The sequence below is a fragment of the Corella eumyota genome, chromosome 1, assembly GCF_963082875.1.
Source record: "Corella eumyota chromosome 1, kaCorEumy4.1, whole genome shotgun sequence".
In the NCBI taxonomy this organism is placed as follows: Eukaryota; Metazoa; Chordata; class Ascidiacea; order Phlebobranchia; family Corellidae; genus Corella; species Corella eumyota.
In genome coordinates, this window is record NC_137490.1 from 9,602,759 (window position 1) to 9,623,232 (window position 20,474).

At 29.0% G+C, this 20,474-nt stretch overlaps 2 protein-coding genes across 2 annotated transcripts; both read left to right on the plus strand.

Annotated features, from left to right (window-relative positions):
* The first annotated feature begins 1,567 nt into the window (after nt 1-1,567).
* On the plus strand, nt 1,568-4,951 carry LOC145755749 (transcription factor E2F3-like). The gene is made up of 8 exons (XM_082572000.1): nt 1,568-1,807; nt 2,210-2,312; nt 2,450-2,625; nt 2,791-2,949; nt 3,294-3,452; nt 3,653-3,767; nt 4,044-4,203; nt 4,276-4,951. Exons 1-8 carry the CDS (start codon nt 1,716-1,718, stop codon nt 4,569-4,571), a joined length of 1,260 nt encoding a protein of 419 aa, XP_082428126.1. The 5' UTR covers nt 1,568-1,715; the 3' UTR covers nt 4,572-4,951.
* An 11,761-nt stretch (nt 4,952-16,712) lies between these two features.
* On the plus strand, nt 16,713-20,372 carry LOC145758231 (organic cation transporter protein-like). The gene is made up of 15 exons (XM_082572500.1): nt 16,713-16,858; nt 16,946-17,059; nt 17,121-17,250; nt 17,426-17,529; nt 17,907-18,061; nt 18,465-18,589; nt 18,681-18,785; nt 18,906-18,971; nt 19,116-19,228; nt 19,290-19,372; nt 19,431-19,577; nt 19,643-19,751; nt 19,843-19,961; nt 20,039-20,176; nt 20,299-20,372. Exons 1-15 carry the CDS (start codon nt 16,713-16,715, stop codon nt 20,370-20,372), a joined length of 1,728 nt encoding a protein of 575 aa, XP_082428626.1.
* Nucleotides 20,373-20,474: the final 102 nt, after the last annotated feature.

Sequence of the window (20,474 nt, forward strand, 5' to 3'; positions counted from 1 at the left end):
GACAGTAAACCCAAATAAACAGTCAACGGTATTTCCGCGTTTTATTTTTTTAGGATTCCGCTACTCCTTTTTTCACTTTCCTTCAATTTCCGTTCCTTCATTTTCCGGTTCTTTCATTTTCCGTTCCTTCATTTTCCGGTTCCTTCATTTTCCGTTCCTTCATTTTCCGGTTCCTTCATTTTCCGTTCCTTCATTTTCCGGTTCCTTCATTTTCCGTTCCTTCCTTTTCCGTTCCTTCAATTTCCATTTCCTCATTTTCAGTCGACCCGACAATTAGACATTTTTTATAAACACTCAGCTTACCCTTATCCTCTTTTGGGCTATGCAGTTTAATTTCTGAAATAATATTGACCTTAATATAAATGAACAGTTAACAGATTTTTCGCGTTTTGGGTTGAGAACCACTGGTTAGAATCTTCGATATCAAAACCTATGGTATTGTCATGTTTATTAAAAGCCTACGCGATAATTTTTGATTAGCCGGTTACTATTTAATTCATATAATTATTTGTCGTTTTATGGTCGTTAAACAAATTTGTATATAGAAATTTTTCCGCGCCAAACAAAATACAGTTGTTTTATTTTAAAGGGCTAAAATTAGACACCGCCCATTAAATCTACCTATAGTCTAAATGAAATCCTCGTTAAAGTTTTTTTTAAGTTTGTTTTTAAAATATAGTTTTTTATCCTACATTTGTGATAATTCTAATTAATTCTAAACAAGATAATTCTAAAAACTTGATAAACAAATAATAACCGACAACCTGGTATAGGACCAGCGGCGTGGTGAAGTAAAAGGAACACTTGGCTTTACTACATGAGGTTTTTGGTTTAATCCCCACTGCTCTCATGCTGTAGCGCCCTTGAGTAAGGCGAAATAACGGTATGAAATACCGCTGAGCCAGCGGTTAATCAGCAGCATAATTATCGGGCATCTCGAGACTGGATCGGAGTAACTGATTTTTTTTTCGCATCGAGGATAAAGATATATACAAAAAAACTAACATTTGCATTTAATCTAAAGCTAAAATATTGTTAGAAATATAGATACTAGACATAACTAGAAACAAGTTTTTGGTTGCAACTTGGTTAAAAAGAATTGTCAAATACGTTAACCCAAGTAAGAGATCATCAATAACTATTGCAATAAATTATTTTAAAATGCAATAAAATTAAAACACGTAGCAAAAATTCCGTAATAATCAATAAAGTTTTTGCATTCAATATGTGAACAGTATATTTGATTTACAAAACATTTACTATTGTTAAGCAACAGTTAACTATAGTAAAAGCCAATTATGTTAGCGCTGAATAATCATATACGATCATTGCCCTAGTGACTAGTAAATGATAAGGATATTTAGGCAAATATTAAAATAATGTCTTTTTTGTAAAATTAATGCAATAATATAATTAAAATAAAAACGTTTTGGTTTGGGTTAAAAAGTAATTTTTCTACCTTAATATAATAGCGTCATCGTGTGGTTGCACTATAATTGGCTTACTCGCGCGAAATTTAACAGTTCGCGCGCTAGAGCTTTTAGTCTGGTAGGCTGTTGAGGATATATTAGCTCTCGTTAAAACAATCTGTGTAGCGGTATAGTTAATAAGTGGCCATAAAAATTTACCTATCATCTTAGTTAAAGTACTGTTTTGCAATTGGTCTAAAAGCGCGTCTGACAGGCTGAAGAATTAGACGTCTGACAGATTTCGAAATGTCGAATCGAGTGTTTTCAACAACAACTGCACGAGAGATGTTTACAAGTAATCTTGCTTCTATAACACCGGAAATGGAAAATAAACAAAAGCAAGTTTTTTTCTGTAAAACCTTCTTGTTTAATTTGTAACTCAATAAGCTTTTGGCATGAAATATAAAATAAAATATGTTTTTGCAAACATTTTTTTTATCCTAACTGTCTAAAGGGTAACCAAACACTTCGGCCCCCAGACACTTTAAGCTGAAGCTTTTTTTTAAACTGTAGGGTGTTGGCTTTTTAATTTCGCTAAAAATTTTATTTTTATTCATGGGCCGAAGTGTCTGGCATTCATCATAAAGGTATTTATTTTATTAGTACATGACTTATTCATTTTCTGCCTTTGTTAAATTGGCTTTAATATAAAATGTGAGCAAGTTGTTTTATTTAAAACATAAATTGTAAGGTTTTTAAATTAGGCCACTAAATATTACACTAACTTAAAAATCTTTTAGCAATTTCTCTTCCTCTTATGATACTCCAGAAGAAAAAGTGCAAATGCAGTGGATAAATCAAAATAATATCAATCAATATAGTGATCGAAAAACCAAACCAAACGTAATGCAACATTATATTTTTTGGCTACCGTAAATCATGTGTTTATTTTTTCACAACAAGATATTTAAGTTAAAATTTTAAATGATATCTTTTTTAATGGTTAATCCAATAGTAACTTACTTTCTATATTTATACAGTTGGCATACAAGGCTTCAACAAAACGAATAGCAAAACAAATTGTTGATCATAAAGTTCTTGCCACTAACCTTTCCTCACAGAAAAAACGTCGAACTTTTTCGACAAACTCATCAAACCAAAGATCACCTGGGGATCGATCTAGATATGACACGTCTCTTGGATTACTAACAAAAAGGTTGAACTAAAATTTTTATTACTGTTTTATATATATATATATATATATACTCTTTTTTTAGAGTGAATTAATAATTTAAGTCAATGATGTTTTGAAAGATAATCAATGTCAAAATAGCAAAATTTTAATATTATGGTAATTTAATTCGTGTTCTTAAATTTATAGGTTTATTCAACTTATGCATTCATCACAAGATGGAATTCTTGACCTCAATCAAGCCGCAGAAATTTTAAGGGTACAAAAAAGAAGAATTTATGATATTACCAATGTGTTAGAGGGAATAAAACTTATTGAAAAGCGATCGAAAAATAATGTTCAATGGATGTAAGTTGATTTTTAAGGTTTTGTTAAATATTGAACAATTGTTTGTGTTCTTGTCGTTATCAATCACTTTGCATTGGTTTTGTCCAGTCATATAGCTTTGTAAATGTAATTATAAATTGTCTATTTTTAAGTTTTTTTTATGCTATTCATCATTCAACTTTACATATTTTTTAATTATTTACAGTTAGTTATATGTACAAATTTAAAAAATGTAAGCTATATATTTACTTTAAACATTACTTTTAAAAGTATCGCTGTTTATCTTGTGTTTTGGGAACTTTATTTGATATAAATAATTTTTTATAATATGTCTAGTCATTTGTTAAACTATTTGCCTAATTTAGCACAACTTCAACCAACAAATTGGATGAATCAGTAACAGATGTTGATAAAGTTCAATGCAGAAAAGAAGTTGATGAACTTATTCAAAAAGAAGAAGCGCTAGATACACTTATCTACCAAAGACAAATTGAATTGGAAAACTTGTCAGAGTCAAATTCAAAATATCCTTTTTTTAATTTTTGATTTTTATAAGTTTTTACTTCCCGGGACACCGGACGAATTGTTTTTACAAAAAAAGACAAGATTTATAAGGTAATCACTAATGTTTGTTTTGGTAATTAAAATATTAACAGATATTTTTTGTATTTAACTATTGCTAATCAATTTGTTTGCCTTAATCTTGTATTTATTGTTCCTGCACATATTCATATGTTACCTACCAGCACATTCGGAGTATTAATAGTTTTAAGGATCAGATTGTTATTTGCATAAAGGCCCCACAAGATACAAAACTTGAAGTGCCAGACCCTGGAGATGTATGTTGGCAATAAAAAAATTTAGTTATCTTTTTGGCAATTACCTTCATAATATAAAAAACCTTTCACCAATTAATACATAAAATTTGCCTCTGAAAAATGTTTAAATTAAATAATACTTTTTTCGAAGTAGAATTAAAGATTTAACACAATTTAATACTTGTCTTTCATTTAAAATAACCACTAGTTTGGTGTTAAGTTAAATAAACTTCTTTATAATATAAAATTGAGCACAGTACATTTGCCAGAATAAATTGGTAAAAATGTTTATTGTAGAAAATACAGATGTTGCTTAAAAGTACAAAAGGTGAAATTGATGTTTTTCTGTGTCCTGACCCTCAAGATCTTCTTTCTCCTGCCGAAAGCTCTTCATCATCCCCATTTTGTGAGGAAGGATGCTCCTCGGATTCAACTTTAGAAAGTTCACCAGCAAAACGTAAATAAATAATATAAAACTAATTTGTAATAAAATTTTTGTGTTTTCTTATTTTTATATGCTGTGGTACAGATTTTCATGACAGCCAATATCATTCTGCTCTTGTCGAAAATCTTGAAATTTCTCCATCTCTTGACAATGCTCTTCTTCTTCACACTGACGATCAACTTTCAATCGGCAATGAGGCGGAAGCAGATTCTGCATTTGTTGATGAGGACTCCTCCTCTTTTGTTGTCCTCTCACCGGGTGTGAATCCTGATGATTATTTGTTTAGTTTGGAGGATAGTGAAGGTATTGCTGAGTTGTTCGATATGAAGTCTTCTGTTTTACCTGCAGCTGCAAAAAACACAAACATACATTCTTCATAGCTCTATTAGCTGCAAACACTATCTCTTTATTGTAGTAACATTAAGAATAAATACGAATAATTATTGGTGCGTGCCAATTTTGTTTAAATGATTTATTATTCTATGTATTTTATATTCTACACTGCCCAACATTATTAATGTACGAAATGTGGGGATTTGCGGAACGGAATTCTTGTACTTAGCTGCAGTGTGCGGTATTTATCTAAAGGAAATACTATCCATAAAGTTTAACAAAACAAGAAACTTTTAACAATTTCTATGCGCATTTAAAATTATTAAGGTATAAAGTGACAACAGTTTTGATGCGATTGTAAATTACAATTTTTGCTAACTAAAAAAAAAAAATCTTTGAATATTTGAAAAAAAAACAACACTTTAATGTGCCAGTAAATGTTTTTAATTTAATGTAACGTAAAAATTTAATTTAATGTAACGGATTCGTTACATAAAGAATAAATAACTACTTCAAGTTGCAAAAAATTGGCAGATTTTCTGTTTAACAATATTATTTGATATAATATGAAATTTTAACTATTGAAAATGTAGAAATCAACGAATTCCAAACAAATTTGTGACATCATTTATTATTAATATCCTGATGGGACGTCACAAGCTTTAAACAGGATAAACTTTACCATTTCAATTTGTTCCGTGTCAGTTTTTTTTCAATTAACTCGTGTAGATTTGATGAACAAAAAAATACATAAGTAACCCATTTCCTCAGGCGAAATTGTAACTTTTGTTTACGTTGTACAAAAAACGTATTAACATAAAAAAACTTATAGAGACCTAATTTAAGTATATGTAGATATATACAGGTTATAAGCGGTACAAACGAATTAAACTCATTATTTAAAGACTTTTTTGGTTGATCGCCCATAAAGCGATTGGACATCTTTTTTTATTCTTCGTAGGTTGAAATGCAAAACTTGTTTTTAGATAGATATATACGAATTGCAAGTTTCTTTTTTTCGTGATTATCTTGCTTTTATATTGTATTTACCGTCAGATTTTTTGCGCCATCATAATACACCAAATTTTGGGTAATCACCTAAAAGTTTTATATAGGATTATAGTTAATAGTTAAAGTATTATATTAAAAATGTAGTCAGTTATAGTAGAAGATTTTGTGTACAATGTAGCCGTGATTATGTTAGTTTTAATGTATGTATCGTAGTAGTTGGTTTTTATCGCGTGTATGTAAAGAGATAACATGTAATGTAGCTAATATTAAAAAATAACGTTTAACTAATAAATAGATGTTGTCTTAAATTTTTCCAGCAATAACAGCTTTCATCTAGAAAAACAATATAGGGCATAAAATATTATCACAAAAAATAAAAAATAACTTATACCCGTTCTATTTGTTAGATGGGGCTGTTAATGAAAACAAAAAAGTTAAAAGATACAAATGATTGGAACGAGCCCGCACATATGATCTCAATATCAGAAAGTGCCATAAAATGTTATACGGATATCAAAATAATTTTGTTTGTTGTGCCTAATTTAAATTTATTCTACAAAATTATTACGCACCACAAATAGTAGAATATTTATTTATAAGATGTAAGAGCAAATGTGCAATAATCCGTGGGGTCCCCCCAACAATTTAAACTGATGTCTTATGCCTTTGCATAGGTAGGCACATTTAACCAAAAATGTAACTTCGCTAAATAGTGATTCGTTAAACAATACAATAATTTTGTTAACTTTAATTAGTGATAAATATAGCTTCGTTCGAGCAAAATACTTTATTGCCTTTCCAAACATTATTTTTGATGAGGTCCTACTTCAATTGCTGTACGACATACCAATGAAGGTAATTGTTGATCCCTATCACGTTTACTTTTATCTACGGACACCTCCAGCTGAATCCTTTCAAGTTTCGATTAAGTTGTTCAACCGTTTCGTCTGCTTGCGGCCAATATGGTGTAGTTCTTGTTTTGGCAATATTAAAAGCTTTAAACATTTCTTAAAAGGGTGACTGAAAAATTAAACCTTAATCGCTTAAAATTTAGCAAGGTAAGCCAAGCCGTAAAAAGAACTGTTATATCAAGAATTTAGCAACTTTGTGTTCTTCTTGGTTTTTTATCGGGCATGCTTCCGGCCATTTCGTAAAGTAATCATATTACTACGAAATTATATTGATTACCCGAATAAAATGAATAGCCAACCAGGTGAACTTTATTAATTCTTATTGTATATATAAAGGTATTTTTAAACCATATTTGTAACAGGTTTTGTAGTGAGCTGCAACATCTGTCTGACTATAGTAGTAATATACAGGTGTTTATACGCCCGTTTCTTTGTGCCCGTTTGATTACGCGCTCGTTTCGCTATCGAAATTACGCGCCCGTTTTTTTTTCTCTAAAATTACGCACCAGTTTGGGTGTCCAAGTTACGCGCCCGTTTTTTTTTAAATGACGGACCGGTTTGGTTGTGTTGAGGCTGTCAGAATTACGATACGCCCATTTTTTCGTGTTCGTTTAAACGCACCCGTTTCGCTATCGAAGTTACGCGCCCGTTTTTTTCTTTGCAAAGTTACACAGGGTCGTTTGGTTGGGTCGAGGCCGATAAAATGACTGTCTCGTTTTAGGGGCGCTTTTTTATCTTTAATGAAATATATTTATGTATATATACATATCATTAAAATTTGTTGTTATTATATTAAATAATTTTATTTTAATAATATACATTTGATATAAAATAAATTTTAATGTTATATTAAATTTGAATGATATTGTGCGAAATCTATTCGTTAACACAATTTAATAAAATTATTTTGACCCCTTTTAAATAGTTCATATCATGTTGTTGATTATTAAGGTAAACTGGAAGGTAATGTCAATTGTTTCTACTGATATACACTGTTCTACATACTTTTTTGAATCTTTAATAGGCTATATATTCATTCGTATATAAAAACGTTTATTAACATAGTTTATGTCTCAATAACACGATTTACGTTAGTTACAAAGAAAAAACAACACATTTTAAGATTTTGTTTGTATTTATTTCTTGTTATTATTTCTTTTTTTGTAATTCGTTAAAGGAAAGGAATAAATTCGTGAAAACACAATTGTAATTTTATTCGAGGAAAAAAAACATATAATACGAATTTATTAGTCAAATTGAATTGTAATGAACCTTTTCCAAAACACCGAGAAGTTTTGCTTTTCCCTTAAAGTTTATTTTTTTAATATTATAAATATCAAATAGATTAAACTATCAAATTTTCGATTGTTCTGATTGGTTATAAGATTTTAAACTGATGCAAAAATACCTGATCTTTCAACCAAACACACTATTTTTATTTAAATCAATAGTTAAAAAGTTTTTTTTTTGCTTGGTTCGGTTAAAATTTGAGCGATTTAATTAAACTGCAATTCATTTTTTTTTAATTTAAAGCGCTGCAAGTAGTTTTCGAGAGCGTAACCATTGTACTGATTTAATTTTATGTAAATGGAGCTAGCTATTGCGTCTTCGATTATCTCATCAATGCGGCTTTGAACCGGACAAGCTTCGTTTGAATTCTTTTCAGTACATTAATAGAAAACATTTAAACAGTTTGAAAAAAACAGCAATTGAAATATAGCTAGTCAATTTAGCCGACGCGTTGTTAGCATTTCAGTAAATTAAAAAATAAAAGCCTTCATTGCTTAATTTTTCAGCTATATTACGACATAAAATTGAATTGCTGACATAAATAAATGAATATAAAATTAAGTAAATAAAAAAATCTACAATAAATAAAAATATGTTTCGTCGTTTTTTCTTTCAATTTAAAATTCTCATTAATAGTTTTATTTTAGTAAAAAGGATCTTCCGTTATACCTTAAACTAGACTTTTTTTTAGTGTGTACAAAACCCAACGTATGGCTTAAAAACGACGTGATATCAATTTATTTTAGCGCCGTGATAACACAAAAATCATATCCAATTAAAAACTACTATCCTAATATGCTTCAGCATTTAATTTTAAAATGTGCAATTTATATGTTTTGTATTTGCTAAAAGTTCATATTAGGCTTTACACGCACCCATGTAATTAACTTTTTAAGTTTTTTGTAGTCCTTACACGCACCCATGTAATTTAAAGCTAAAATCCTAATAAATTAAATATTTATTTTTAAAGTTTTGGTCAATGTCAACTAAATATTTTTCACGCTATTTTTTGATGTGCGTCCACAACTAACTAAAAAAATTAAATATAGAAAAGTTAAAATCGAGTATTTTAATGTAAAGGTTTAAATTCCGCATGCTATTTGAAGCGTTGTTTATGTTGTTTAATTCATAAATTGTGAACGAAATTACAGCGCACGTTCACTATTAAAAAGTCAGTTGTCGAAAAACGTTGTAGTTTTAAAAAAAATTATCAAAATTAATCTTTAACAAAATACCAAAAACATAAAAATTTAAAGTTAGCTATATATATTAAAATTAGGAGTAAACAAATTTTAAATAAATGTGTTTAGTTTATATAAATGTATATATAAAAAAAACTGTACATAAAAATATATATCAACAGTGCTAAAACTAATTTTACCCTGTGTTGTTTTCGGTTATTATAACAAGTTAATATAATTTTTATCATAATTCTATTTAAACCAACAATGTACACTATAATTCTTTTGGTTTTACAGTTTACTTTGACATGTTCTTTGCAATATTTTTGTTTTATTATCAAAATGCATTATCTACACAAATATTTTTTTTTTAATTTAGCTTAGAAAACACAAACTATTATTTAGAAAAAATATGTCAATTTACAATTGAATAACTTTTTTTTAATACTATATTTAGTTCAATTATTAAAAAAAATTTATTTGTTAACTTTTTTTACCCAAAACTACAGCACGTATTTATTTATTTTTATAAATGTTAATGTTTTATTATATTTTACTTTTTATATTCTGTATTTTGCTTTAACAAAAATGTTTAGTCATTACCCTTTAGGTATATGTTAATAAACCACAAAAGCAAATAAAAAACAAAAAACTATGTAATTTTTATCTCGATAAATTTACAGCAAAAGTAAATTTATTTTAAAAAACTACATATTAAATTTTTAAAAACTTTAAAAAATTAGGTTTTTTAATATTTTACAAACAAAATAAACACTATTTATTTAAAAAAAATAAATACCCATACATTTGAATAATTTTTTTTAATACTATATTCAGTTTAATTATAAAAAAAACTTTTACTTGGAATAATCCGTAAACTTGTTTTACCAAAAACTACAGCACGTATTTATTTATTTTTAGTAATGTTAATGTTTTTTTTATTTTTTGCTTTTTATATTCTGTATTTTGCTATAACAAAAATGTTTTGCTATTAACCTTTAGGTATATGTTAATAAACCACAAAAGCAACTAAAAAACAAAAACTTATGTAATTTTTATTTCGATAAATTTACAGCATAAGTAAATTTATTTAAAAAAAAATACATATTAAATTTTTAAAAACTTTAAAAATTTAGGTTTTTTAATATTTTATAAACAAAATAAACACTATTTATTTTTTTTTAATAATTCCCATTAATAATGAAAAATTAGGTTTTTTATTATTTTACAAACAAAATAAACACTATTTATTTTTAAACACATAAAAAATAAATACCCATTAATAAAGCCACCCAGCTTTCGTCCTTGCCGAAGGAAAGTTGATAGGGAAAATAAATTTAAAGCGCTGCGCTTCGTTTTTAGAGAAAAAAGTATAATTTTTTAGAGAAATTTTTTTTTAGTTGAGTGTAAAAAAATTTAAGTTTTTAAAATTTTTTTTATCTAGTTTATTCTTTTCTTTAAAAAAAACATTTACGAGGTTTTTGCATTTTGAGAAAAAAGAATAGAGTTTTAGGTTTTCTTTATTTAAAAAACAATTTTGGCTAGAGTTTTGCTAAAAATGTGCTTTGCCCTGATTTGCAGAAGGAAAAAATTACGGTTGGTTTTCTGAAAAAAGCCGCTAAATTTTCCTCAATCGGGACATACCTTATTTGAAAAAAAAAACTAGCGGTTAGTTCTCTGAGAAAAACCGCTAAATTGTTTTCGATCAGTACATCCATTACTACTCGCGAAGCACGCAATATGAAGAATGTAAAAATTGGCGAATATTTGAATTCTCAGTTGTTTGACTTTAAACGAATAATATTTAATAAATAATATGCTTTAGCATATAACCTGAGGTAGTACTTTAATTATAAACGTAAACACTTTTAAAACATTGTGTTAACGAAGTTATAAAATTAAGTTATATGCATGCTGATAATGTATATACCTTTTGTATGTCTAATATGTTAATTTAACAAGTTAGTTGGGCATTTATGTATAAAAGGTTTAATCAACGTGTGCGTTACATAATACGGCGTTTACATTACAAATATTTTCAAGCAATTATCGATTAATTACTAACTGAAGGAAATGTTTAATGCACAACAAACAAGTCAGAAAAACAATCAATTATTAGTGCTTTATGTAACGACTACACAGACATGCCTGAATATTTACACTTTGCTAATACAACTTAGCGATTCAATTTACCTGAGCCAGCTTTAATGTGTTAATCGGGGGAACAAGTTCAATTAAAATTTTAACAGCGATATAAAACTGCTGGGATTGTTTTTTTTGTCACTTTAAAGTTAAATATTACCCCGTTTTCTTCTAAATACTCTTAATTGCTGTTTGTCACATCAAAACTGTTGTCACTTTATAACTTAACTTTGGCCTTAGAAAATCACATACACTGTCTGCTACTGGGGTATCTAAAACCAAACGCTATCAACCAGAATTAACTCACATAAATTTGATGAACAAAAAAATACATAAGTAACCCATTTCCTCAGGCGAAATTATAACTTTCGTTTACGAAACAAAAACAGTGCAAGCTTGCTGCCATCTTGTGCGGTTAAAACGTTGTACAAAATACTTATTAATATAAAAAAAAATTATAGAGAACTAATTTAAGTATATGTCGTATATACAGGTTATAAGCGATACAAACAAATTAAACCCATTATTCAAAGACTTTTGATCACCCATAAAGCGATTGGAAACCTTATTTATTCTTCATAGGTTGAAATGCAAAACTTGTTTTTAGATATATATATACGATTTGCAAGTTACCTTTTTCTCGTGATAATCTCGCTTTAATATTGTATTTACTGTCAGTTTTTTTTGCGCCATCATAATACACCAAATTTTGGGTAATCACCTAAAAGTTTTTATATAGAAATGTAGGTAATAGTTAAAGTAATATATTAAAAATGTAGTTAGTTAAAGTAGAAGTTTTTGTGTACAGTGTAGCCGTGATTATGTTAATTTTAATGTATGTATCGTAGTATTTGGTTTTTATCGCGTGTGTGTAAAGTAATAATATGTAATATAGATAATATTAAAAAAAACGTTTAATAAATAGATGTTGTCTTAAATATAAGGTTTTTTCCCAATATAAGTCAGTTTTACAATGACAGGTTTATTATACTATTGGCCTAATTTAAATAGAATCAAAGTTAAACATACATAAATATATACAATAAAAATAAGTCAATACAAAATAATATTTTTTAGTAAAAAAAAACATAAAATTTTATTGCACTATAAGTTTAATTAGTTTAAAAGTACCCTAGCCTACACTACAAGTACCAACGTTTAAAACAGATAAACAGATAAGAGAAGCTACAAATAGGTTACAAAAGTTAGTTGGTGGCCCTGAGGAAAGTTTTCTACATTGCTCCCTTCATAATATTTAAATAAGAAAATAATTATTACAGAACATTACAACGAGCTATTTATAATAAAACTACATAAACATCAAACAAGCACAATACATACAAATGAGAAAGCGATAACCAAAATGAGAACTACACATAAAACGAATACAATCTACTACTTAACGAAGATAAATAATACTATACAAAAAGATGGCAATAACAATAACAATATGTTTCGAAATTTAAGATTTCGAACCATAATAAAGCAAATACGCTAACAATAATAAATAGATATACAAGGGAAAGTATATGGTAGGTTTTTTAGCGATAACGATGTCGTAGCAATATTACGGTCACTGCGTTGGTATTTTATATTACTAGATAAGTTGTTCGTATTTACACTTTGTGGATTAGTTGTTTGTGTTGGTAAGTTGTTTTGGCCACTATTGTTTATATCAGTTTGGTGGGCAATTTTAAACCATAACGCCATTGACAGTTTCTATTTACGACTTTTGGTTTATGTTTTGGTTAACGTTTTATACGATACAAAACGTCGTTAAAACGCTTACAGTTTTGGAGATAGGTTATACTCTTTTTTTCTTTGGGGGCAATGTAGCCAAAGGTTCCTGTTTGTTGAGTAACTTCGTCGCAGTTAAACAATCGTAATATTTCTATATACAGTTTTTAGAGCTAATTCGTGAGCTTCATCAATGTTTATTCGAGCGTTCTTTGCAAATTTCAACGCTGACTATTTAGTGATTTCCGGTCGACCGAATATAAAGTCTGCAGGTAAATTTATTTTCCTCCCAGACATTAATTTTGATGGGGTATTCTCCCTACTTTCAATTGCTGTTCGACAAACCAATAGTATATAGTTCGATTAAGTCGTTTAAGGCCATTACGTCTGCTTGCGGCCAATATGTTGTAGTTCTTGTTTCGACAATATCGAAAGCCTTAACCATTTCTTAAAATAGTGACTGAAAAATTAAACGTAAATCGCTTAAAATTTTGCAAAAAAAATTGCAAGGCAAGCAAAACCGTAAAAAGACTGTATTATCAAGAATTTAGCATATTTGTGTCCTGCTTGGTTTTTCATTTGCATGCTTCCGGCTATTTCGTAAAGTAATCATGTTACTACAAAAATATATCGACTACCTGAATATAATGTCAGCAATAGTCCCAATATGTCAATGGGAACGGATAGCCAACCTGGTGTAACTTTCTTGGTTCTTTTTGTTTATATAAAGGTATTTTTCTTATTGAAGCACATTTGTAACAGGTTTTGTAGTGAGCTGCAACATCTGTCTGACTATTATCCCAATGAAATTTTTTCCGCAATCGTTCTATCGGTTTCTTTTATGTCAAAATACCCGGACGTTGCGGTTCCATGCATTTAATTCATAATCAGCTGTTGTTGGCATTTGAGCAAAGTTAATTTCAATGACATTTCTGTGTCACTGAAGTTTTCCTACCATTTTTAACTACAATGGAGGCCCACTGAGGGTAATAGGATTAGCTGTTTGACTTAAAAGGTGACATTCGGCACCAGTTAGGTCGAACATCGCTGGCTTCCTTCCGCAGCAGAATACATTTTGTGTCGGGGTCGCCTAGCTAAGCCTCACGCAGATCAGTGTCGGAAACGGTGTTTGGGAAACACTAATAAATGCAAGTGCAGTTGGTAAAAAATCACTTTCTGCTCGACTGCAGTAGTTGAAATTATCAGCCAAACACGGTCTGCGCATCACTGCATCTGCATCATTATGTTGAAAACCAGGTCTATGGAAAATTTTTACGTTATATTGTTTAAGTCTTTTTATTCAGCGGGCCATTTGACCGTCTTAAGTTCTAAAATCTTGAGAGACCCGTGGTCACTTCTAATGTGCACTGTTTTCCGTAAATGTAAAAACAAAATTGTTCAGCGGCCCGTACAATTTGCCAAAGGTTCCTTATGGGTTGCGTGGCAATCTTAATTGCCTATGTTTTACTGAAAGTGTATTACCAGTATCACTATGGTGAAAAGTCGAATGGATTGAAAATTTTTCTCTAGCGTGTCTAATAAAACTTTTAATTAAATTTTTCACTTTTGTACATTGATCAGGATTTACAAATTTTAGGGACCTTTTATTATGTTGTGTGTGTCATTGTATCTGAAAACATGCCTTTGTTTTTATTGCAATCTCTTTTGAGTGTGTTTGTTTCTTGTTACTAATCGAAGTTGCACTTTTTTCAGATTGTTTTGAAGAAAGGTTAATGTATCCCTTCTTCTAAAAAGTTCGTCCTTCTTCTATTAAAACACGTTATGGCCATAATATATTGCATTAGCCCACATTTGATGGTTTTTTCCATTTTCAATTTCGTTTAGAACAAAATAAGAAGGCTCAAGCAACAGTTTTGCTGCCTCTGCGCCGGTATCCACAAACATGAAAAATTTAATAATAAAAAAAAAATGACATTAATTTAGGCGACTGTTATTTGTAGCACTAACAATTAAAGTAGGGGTGTTCTTATCTAAAGTCGAATGCCACCCCAGAAACTGATCGACTATTGGCCGTTTTCCTGTCGACTGAAGCTTCCATTTCGCGCTACTTTTCCATTTTGATGAAGTTTAAAAAAGTTACTTAGCCTTTTACATAGGGTATCTGTTAACTCGTTTGTGGCTTTGGGCATTGGTATTATTTTGCAAGCTAAGCTAACGCGTTTTTCTTGTTCCGAATTTACCGCTGAATCGACCGCTCTTTATTGAACCTTGCCTTTTCTTCAATTTCCAATCGCTAAGCTACTTTTAAGGCTTTCTTCATCGAATTTAGACATCCTTTTGCTTTTTTAATTGTGCATTGACATCCTTTAAAATATTTTGATTTTCATATAGCAACTTTTCTATTTTTTTTCATGCCATTAAATAGGAATTTTCGGATCTAATACATTTTCTTGTAATCTCGGCGGGACCTTCATTGTAACGTATTTTCTCTAATATAAAGTCAGTTTTACAATATAATTACAGGTTTACTTTATTCTCTTATTCAAACAAAATTAAGGTTAAACATACATAAATATATACAATAAAAATAAACCAATACAAAATGATATTTCAATACAAAATGATGTGTCTAAAATAAACCAACAAGATTATATTACACTATAAAATTTTAGGTAGCCTACACCATAAGTGAAAACAATTAACCGAAAAAGTAACTTTGCTAAATGGTAGTTTGTTATATAATACGTAAACTTCGTTAACGTTGATTCGTTAAATTAAAAGGAATGTAGCGGAAGTTATCAATAACCGTTAATGTTAAAATTCAAATAAAACAAACAAAGAAACGACATTTAAAAAAAACACAATTTTTATTCTAGTTGATATTTTAACTAAACGAACGTAAGTTTAAAAAAACATTTAAAACTGGCATAATGCCCAAAAACGGCGTCCGGATAGTGGTTATATACATACATACGGCCATATTAAACATATATATCTTTAAAGTGCCATAGTTTCATTGTGTCAACGAAGTTATAAAATTAAGTTATATGCATGCTTATAATGTATATACCTATTGTATGTCTAATATGCTAATTTAACAAGTTAGTAGGGCATTTATGTATAAAAGGTTTAGTTTAATCAACGTGTGCGTTACATAATACGGCGTTTACATTACAAATATTTTAAAGCAGTTATCGATTAATTACTAACCGAAGGAAATGTTTAATGCACAACAATCAAGTCAGCAAAACAATCAATAATTAGTGCGTTGTATAATAACTACACAGGTATGCCTGAATATTTACACTTTGCTGATACAACTCAGCGATTCAATTTACCTGAGCCAGCTTTAATGTGTTAAACGGTGGAACAGGTTCGATGCTTGTAATCACGATATAAAATCTTAGATATCAAAAAATATTGTTATTGTCATTATTATTATTATATTTTTTAGTGTCTTATATTATATTATCAAGATTTGAAAAGGGATTAAAAAATAATACTATGGTTTAATTTTTCAATAATTTATTTTAATAAGAAGGCAATAAATAATGTGTTATGCGCATTTGTAAATATTTTTAAAGTTATTTAAAAATACCATACAAAAATATTGGCAAACAAAAAGATCATAAAAATTAGGTTTTTAGATTTAAACAATAGAATTATTTTAGTGATTTGTTTCTTTAAAAATTGGTAAAACAAAAATTAATAATGTAAGTAATATATCAGCCTGTGATGCAATAAAATATAGTCTAGTGGAGTTATCTGCCTAGTGGAGTTGTAGTAATTTAGAAGTGTCACTTTAAAGTTAATTATTACTCCGTTTTTTCCTAAATACTTTTATTTGCTGTTTGTAAAACAAGCATTAGCTTTTTTTTGTTCGTTAATTTCTGTAACTAAACTGTTACCCTTTTTTTAAATAAAAATAGTATTTTTAATCATAAATTTAAAAATAATGATCGTGTTTGATATTCTTCTTGATCGAATTGGTCATTTCGGACGGGCACAAGCGTTGGTGTTCTGTTTGTTATCTTACCAGGCTATTACAAGTGGTTTAAATGCATTAGCAACTGTGTTTATAGCATACAATCCCGAAAGTCGGTAAGAGCATGACACAAAACCTTTCAATGTTGTAAAACAAAAACTAAATGTTAATAAACGTAAACGTTTATTATTTTTTTATTGCAGATGCAATGTCCCCCTCTTGGACAATCTTACGTTGTACCCCAACCTTACAGAACAAGACATCCTGAATTATACCACCCCGGCTAATAACAATGAAGGTTATAACACATGTCAAAGGTACATAATATATCATAACATATTTTTTTAAGTATTATATTTTGTACCAATTGTTTTAAAGGTATGGTTATAACTTGAGTCTATGTGTTAATGAGTCGACTAGTTGTGTCAACACTTCAGTTTCAGCAATAGATTGTGATGAGGGGTTTTATTTTGATAGGAGTTTGTTTACCGAAACTGTTATAACCGAGGTAAGATATTTAATTGCAGTCCATAATTTTAATATTGTTTATTGCATAACTCAGTTTTTAATCTACTTTTATTAGGCTATATTTAATTTTAGTTGCATTAAACATTTTGTTATTTTTTTGTTTAAACATTTGCCCAAAAATGTATCTGTTATAACACGTCACACATTTTTTCCAGTTTAATTTAGTGTGTCATAGAAAATATCTTATTTCTCTTTCGACGTCGATGTATTATCTAGGAATGCTGCTCGGGTCGTTCGTCGTTGGAAATCTAGCTGATGTGTAAGTAAAGTGTATTTAATAGTTTATAATAAAAACGACAAAAACTATTTAAAAAATGTGCAAAAGTTAATGTTCCACATTCCAGATAATTTTTACGTTTTTTTGGTTAATTTTAAATTGTAAACTTTATTGATAGCTTAAGGTTGTTAAAAAAAAGTTTGGGCAGGTTGTTTTCCGATTAAAATATTGTCTATTAAAATTATGAACTTGGTTTAAAACACATTTATCATAATGTGGTAACATAATTGGCCCACCAATATAAAAAAGTGATATTAAATAATTTGTGTGACCAAGATTTTTCTGTAAAAAGTCCAAACAACCAAAACAAAGTTTACGAAAGTCTATGTTATTTTAGTAATTTTTTTTCTCGTGTTTAGTTTTGGACGTAAGCCTGTTATGGTAGTTACGTATTTATTTCTTTTGATATCGATGTGTGGAATGTCATTTGCAAATTCAGTTGAAATTTATATGGTCATGCGCGTCGTAACAGCAGTGTTCGGGTATGGCACTACTATTGCAACTTTTGTTTACAGTAAGTAAAAACTGTTATGTTGCTTCTCTTTTATTTATTTCCTTATTTCCTTTTAACATTTTCTATACTTTACATGTAATATTTAAAAAAAAATTCTAATATGGTGGTTTGATCTTAGTCTTTTTGTGGCCATATTATTAGCATGGGTTTTCTACGCGTCCGAGTAAGCATTTCGGCATTTTTACTACATTAGATGGCAGCGAGTTCGCACAGATTTTTAGTTCGTAGAACGATAGGCCTGGTATTTATCCAAGAAAGTGTTTTAAGTTTATTTTTTATAATTTTTCAAATTTAGAATTTGTTTTATTAGTTTGGGGTGTCATTTAAAGCAATTTTTTTTCGAATAAAATGTGTATATTTTAACTATGAAAATATAAGTATGATAATTCTATTTGTTCCAAAGTAATGGAAATAGTTGGTCCGGAATGGAGGACATCGTTTGGTATGGGAAATGGAATTGCGTTTGCTCTTGGGTATATGATATTGGGTGGAGTAGCTTACAACTGGAGAAACTGGCATGGAATAATGGTAGGCTTGTCGCCATTATAGTTTTTTTTATCTTTGTTACTTTTTTATGTAGGACTTAAAATATTGTTGATTGTTTCTGTTTACTCTTCAGCTTGTTTGTACGTTTCTTGCATCTCCTTTCTTAATTTTTGCAATTGCTTTACCTGAATCCCCACGTTGGCTTTTTGCTAATGAAAAAAACCAACAAGGAATAAAGGTAAAAATGTAAATATTATCTGGTTTAAATGTATTACATAATATTTTTTTTCTAATTATAAACATATTTAAATTTATGGTTTATAAATTTAAAATTATATATTACGTATACTTTTGTAAGGTTTCTAAACTCATGGCTAGAATTAACAAGGTTAAAATCACAAACGAGGTGTGGAAAAACGCTCAGGTAAATTGAAAGTAAAAATTGTTAAACCTTTCTTAAATAATAATATTGACTTGTCATTGCAAAAGTTATTTGCTACACCAATAAAATAATACGTTAAATTCACTGGGCTGTCATGTAAGATTTTAATATTTTTAGATATCTGAGGTGCCTGGGAAAAGTATTAAAAGCGATACTACAAACAACAAAAAATATACTTCTTTGGATTTATTTAGATATCCTCGAACAAGATCTATTACATTTCAAGTTATGATAAACTGGTTAGAAAAGAAAACGAGTATAGCATAAAGCATTTACACGTTTACATTTTCATTTTTTTAGGTTTGTAAATAGTTTTGTTTTCTATGGAATCACATTAAACGCTGGTGCGCTTGGCGGAAATATATTTGTAAACAACACTTTGAGTGAGTTTTTTACACTAAACACACTAAAACAATTTTAAAACCTTTACTTTGTTTTTAGACGGAGTATTTGAAATTGCATCTTATGTCACATGTATTTTAATAATGGATAGAACGGGAAGGCGGAATTTGATGTGCGCCTTTTTTTTCTTGGCTGGCTTAGGGCTGATTTTAAGTGTTATTGTTAAAGAATACGCAAATTCTAACGGTAACTTTTTCTCAAATGCTACTTTTGATTAATTAACGTTTATTTAAGTTTTGTATTTTTTGCAGATCTTGTCACGTTGTACCAAGTTTTTGCTTTTTTGGCAAAATTTGGAATATCTGGTTCGTACGCAGTTATACACAATTATACAGGCGAGCTATTTGCAACTGTTGTGAGGTAACTTGGTATTAACAAACTTTATTCATTTAGTAGCAAAATGGCCAAAGATTAATAACAAATATTTTTTTGATTTATTTTATTTTTAAAGGAGTAATGGATTTGGAATGGCGTCCATAGCAGGAAGAATTGGTGGAATCTTAGCCCCCTTCTTTATATCATTACAAGATAACGTTGTTTGGCTTCCTAATACTATTTTTGGTGTTTTAGGTTACGAAATAAGCAAAATACTTGTATTTTATTTCATTAGTTGAGTTTGTTTTGTTTATCTTATACTGTGTTTATAGCAATTTTAACTGGATTATTATCCTTGAATCTTCCGGAAACAAATGGAAACAGAATGATGGAGACAATTGAGGAAGCTGAAGATTTTTACAAAACAAGGATCATTAGCAAAGAACATGTTAGCATAGGGCAAAACTTTGGTAATTATGATTAGGGGTAAAAAAATTAAAATATTAATTGTTATTTAGCATCCTTTTAAACGAGCTTTTAAACAATTTATACAACAAAGTGAAGCTTTTTTAATAAGTTTTTTTTTATAAAGTTGATGACACCAGCCCTATTAATTTACATTGTGCAACATCTCTATTTAAAAACGACACTGCAACAGCTCTTTAAATAAAAATTATTTTACAGAGACAAAAATGGCAAACAATTTTGTTAAATTTAAATAATGTTGTTGTTATGAACAAAAATTTATTTCTTTAATATTACACGAAC

Coding starts and splice junctions, on each gene's coding strand:
- LOC145755749 (XM_082572000.1), top strand. CDS start 1,716: ATGTCGAATCGAGTGTTTTCAACAACAACTGCACGAGAGATGTTTACA. Junction 2,313..2,449: donor ATCGAAAAACCAAACCAAAC/GTAATGCAACAT, acceptor ATATTTATACAG/TTGGCATACAAGGCTTCAAC. Junction 2,626..2,790: donor CTTGGATTACTAACAAAAAG/GTTGAACTAAAA, acceptor TTAAATTTATAG/GTTTATTCAACTTATGCATT.
- LOC145758231 (XM_082572500.1), top strand. CDS start 16,713: ATGATCGTGTTTGATATTCTTCTTGATCGAATTGGTCATTTCGGACGG. Junction 18,590..18,680: donor GAAACTGGCATGGAATAATG/GTAGGCTTGTCG, acceptor TTTACTCTTCAG/CTTGTTTGTACGTTTCTTGC. Junction 19,578..19,642: donor AGAATACGCAAATTCTAACG/GTAACTTTTTCT, acceptor TATTTTTTGCAG/ATCTTGTCACGTTGTACCAA.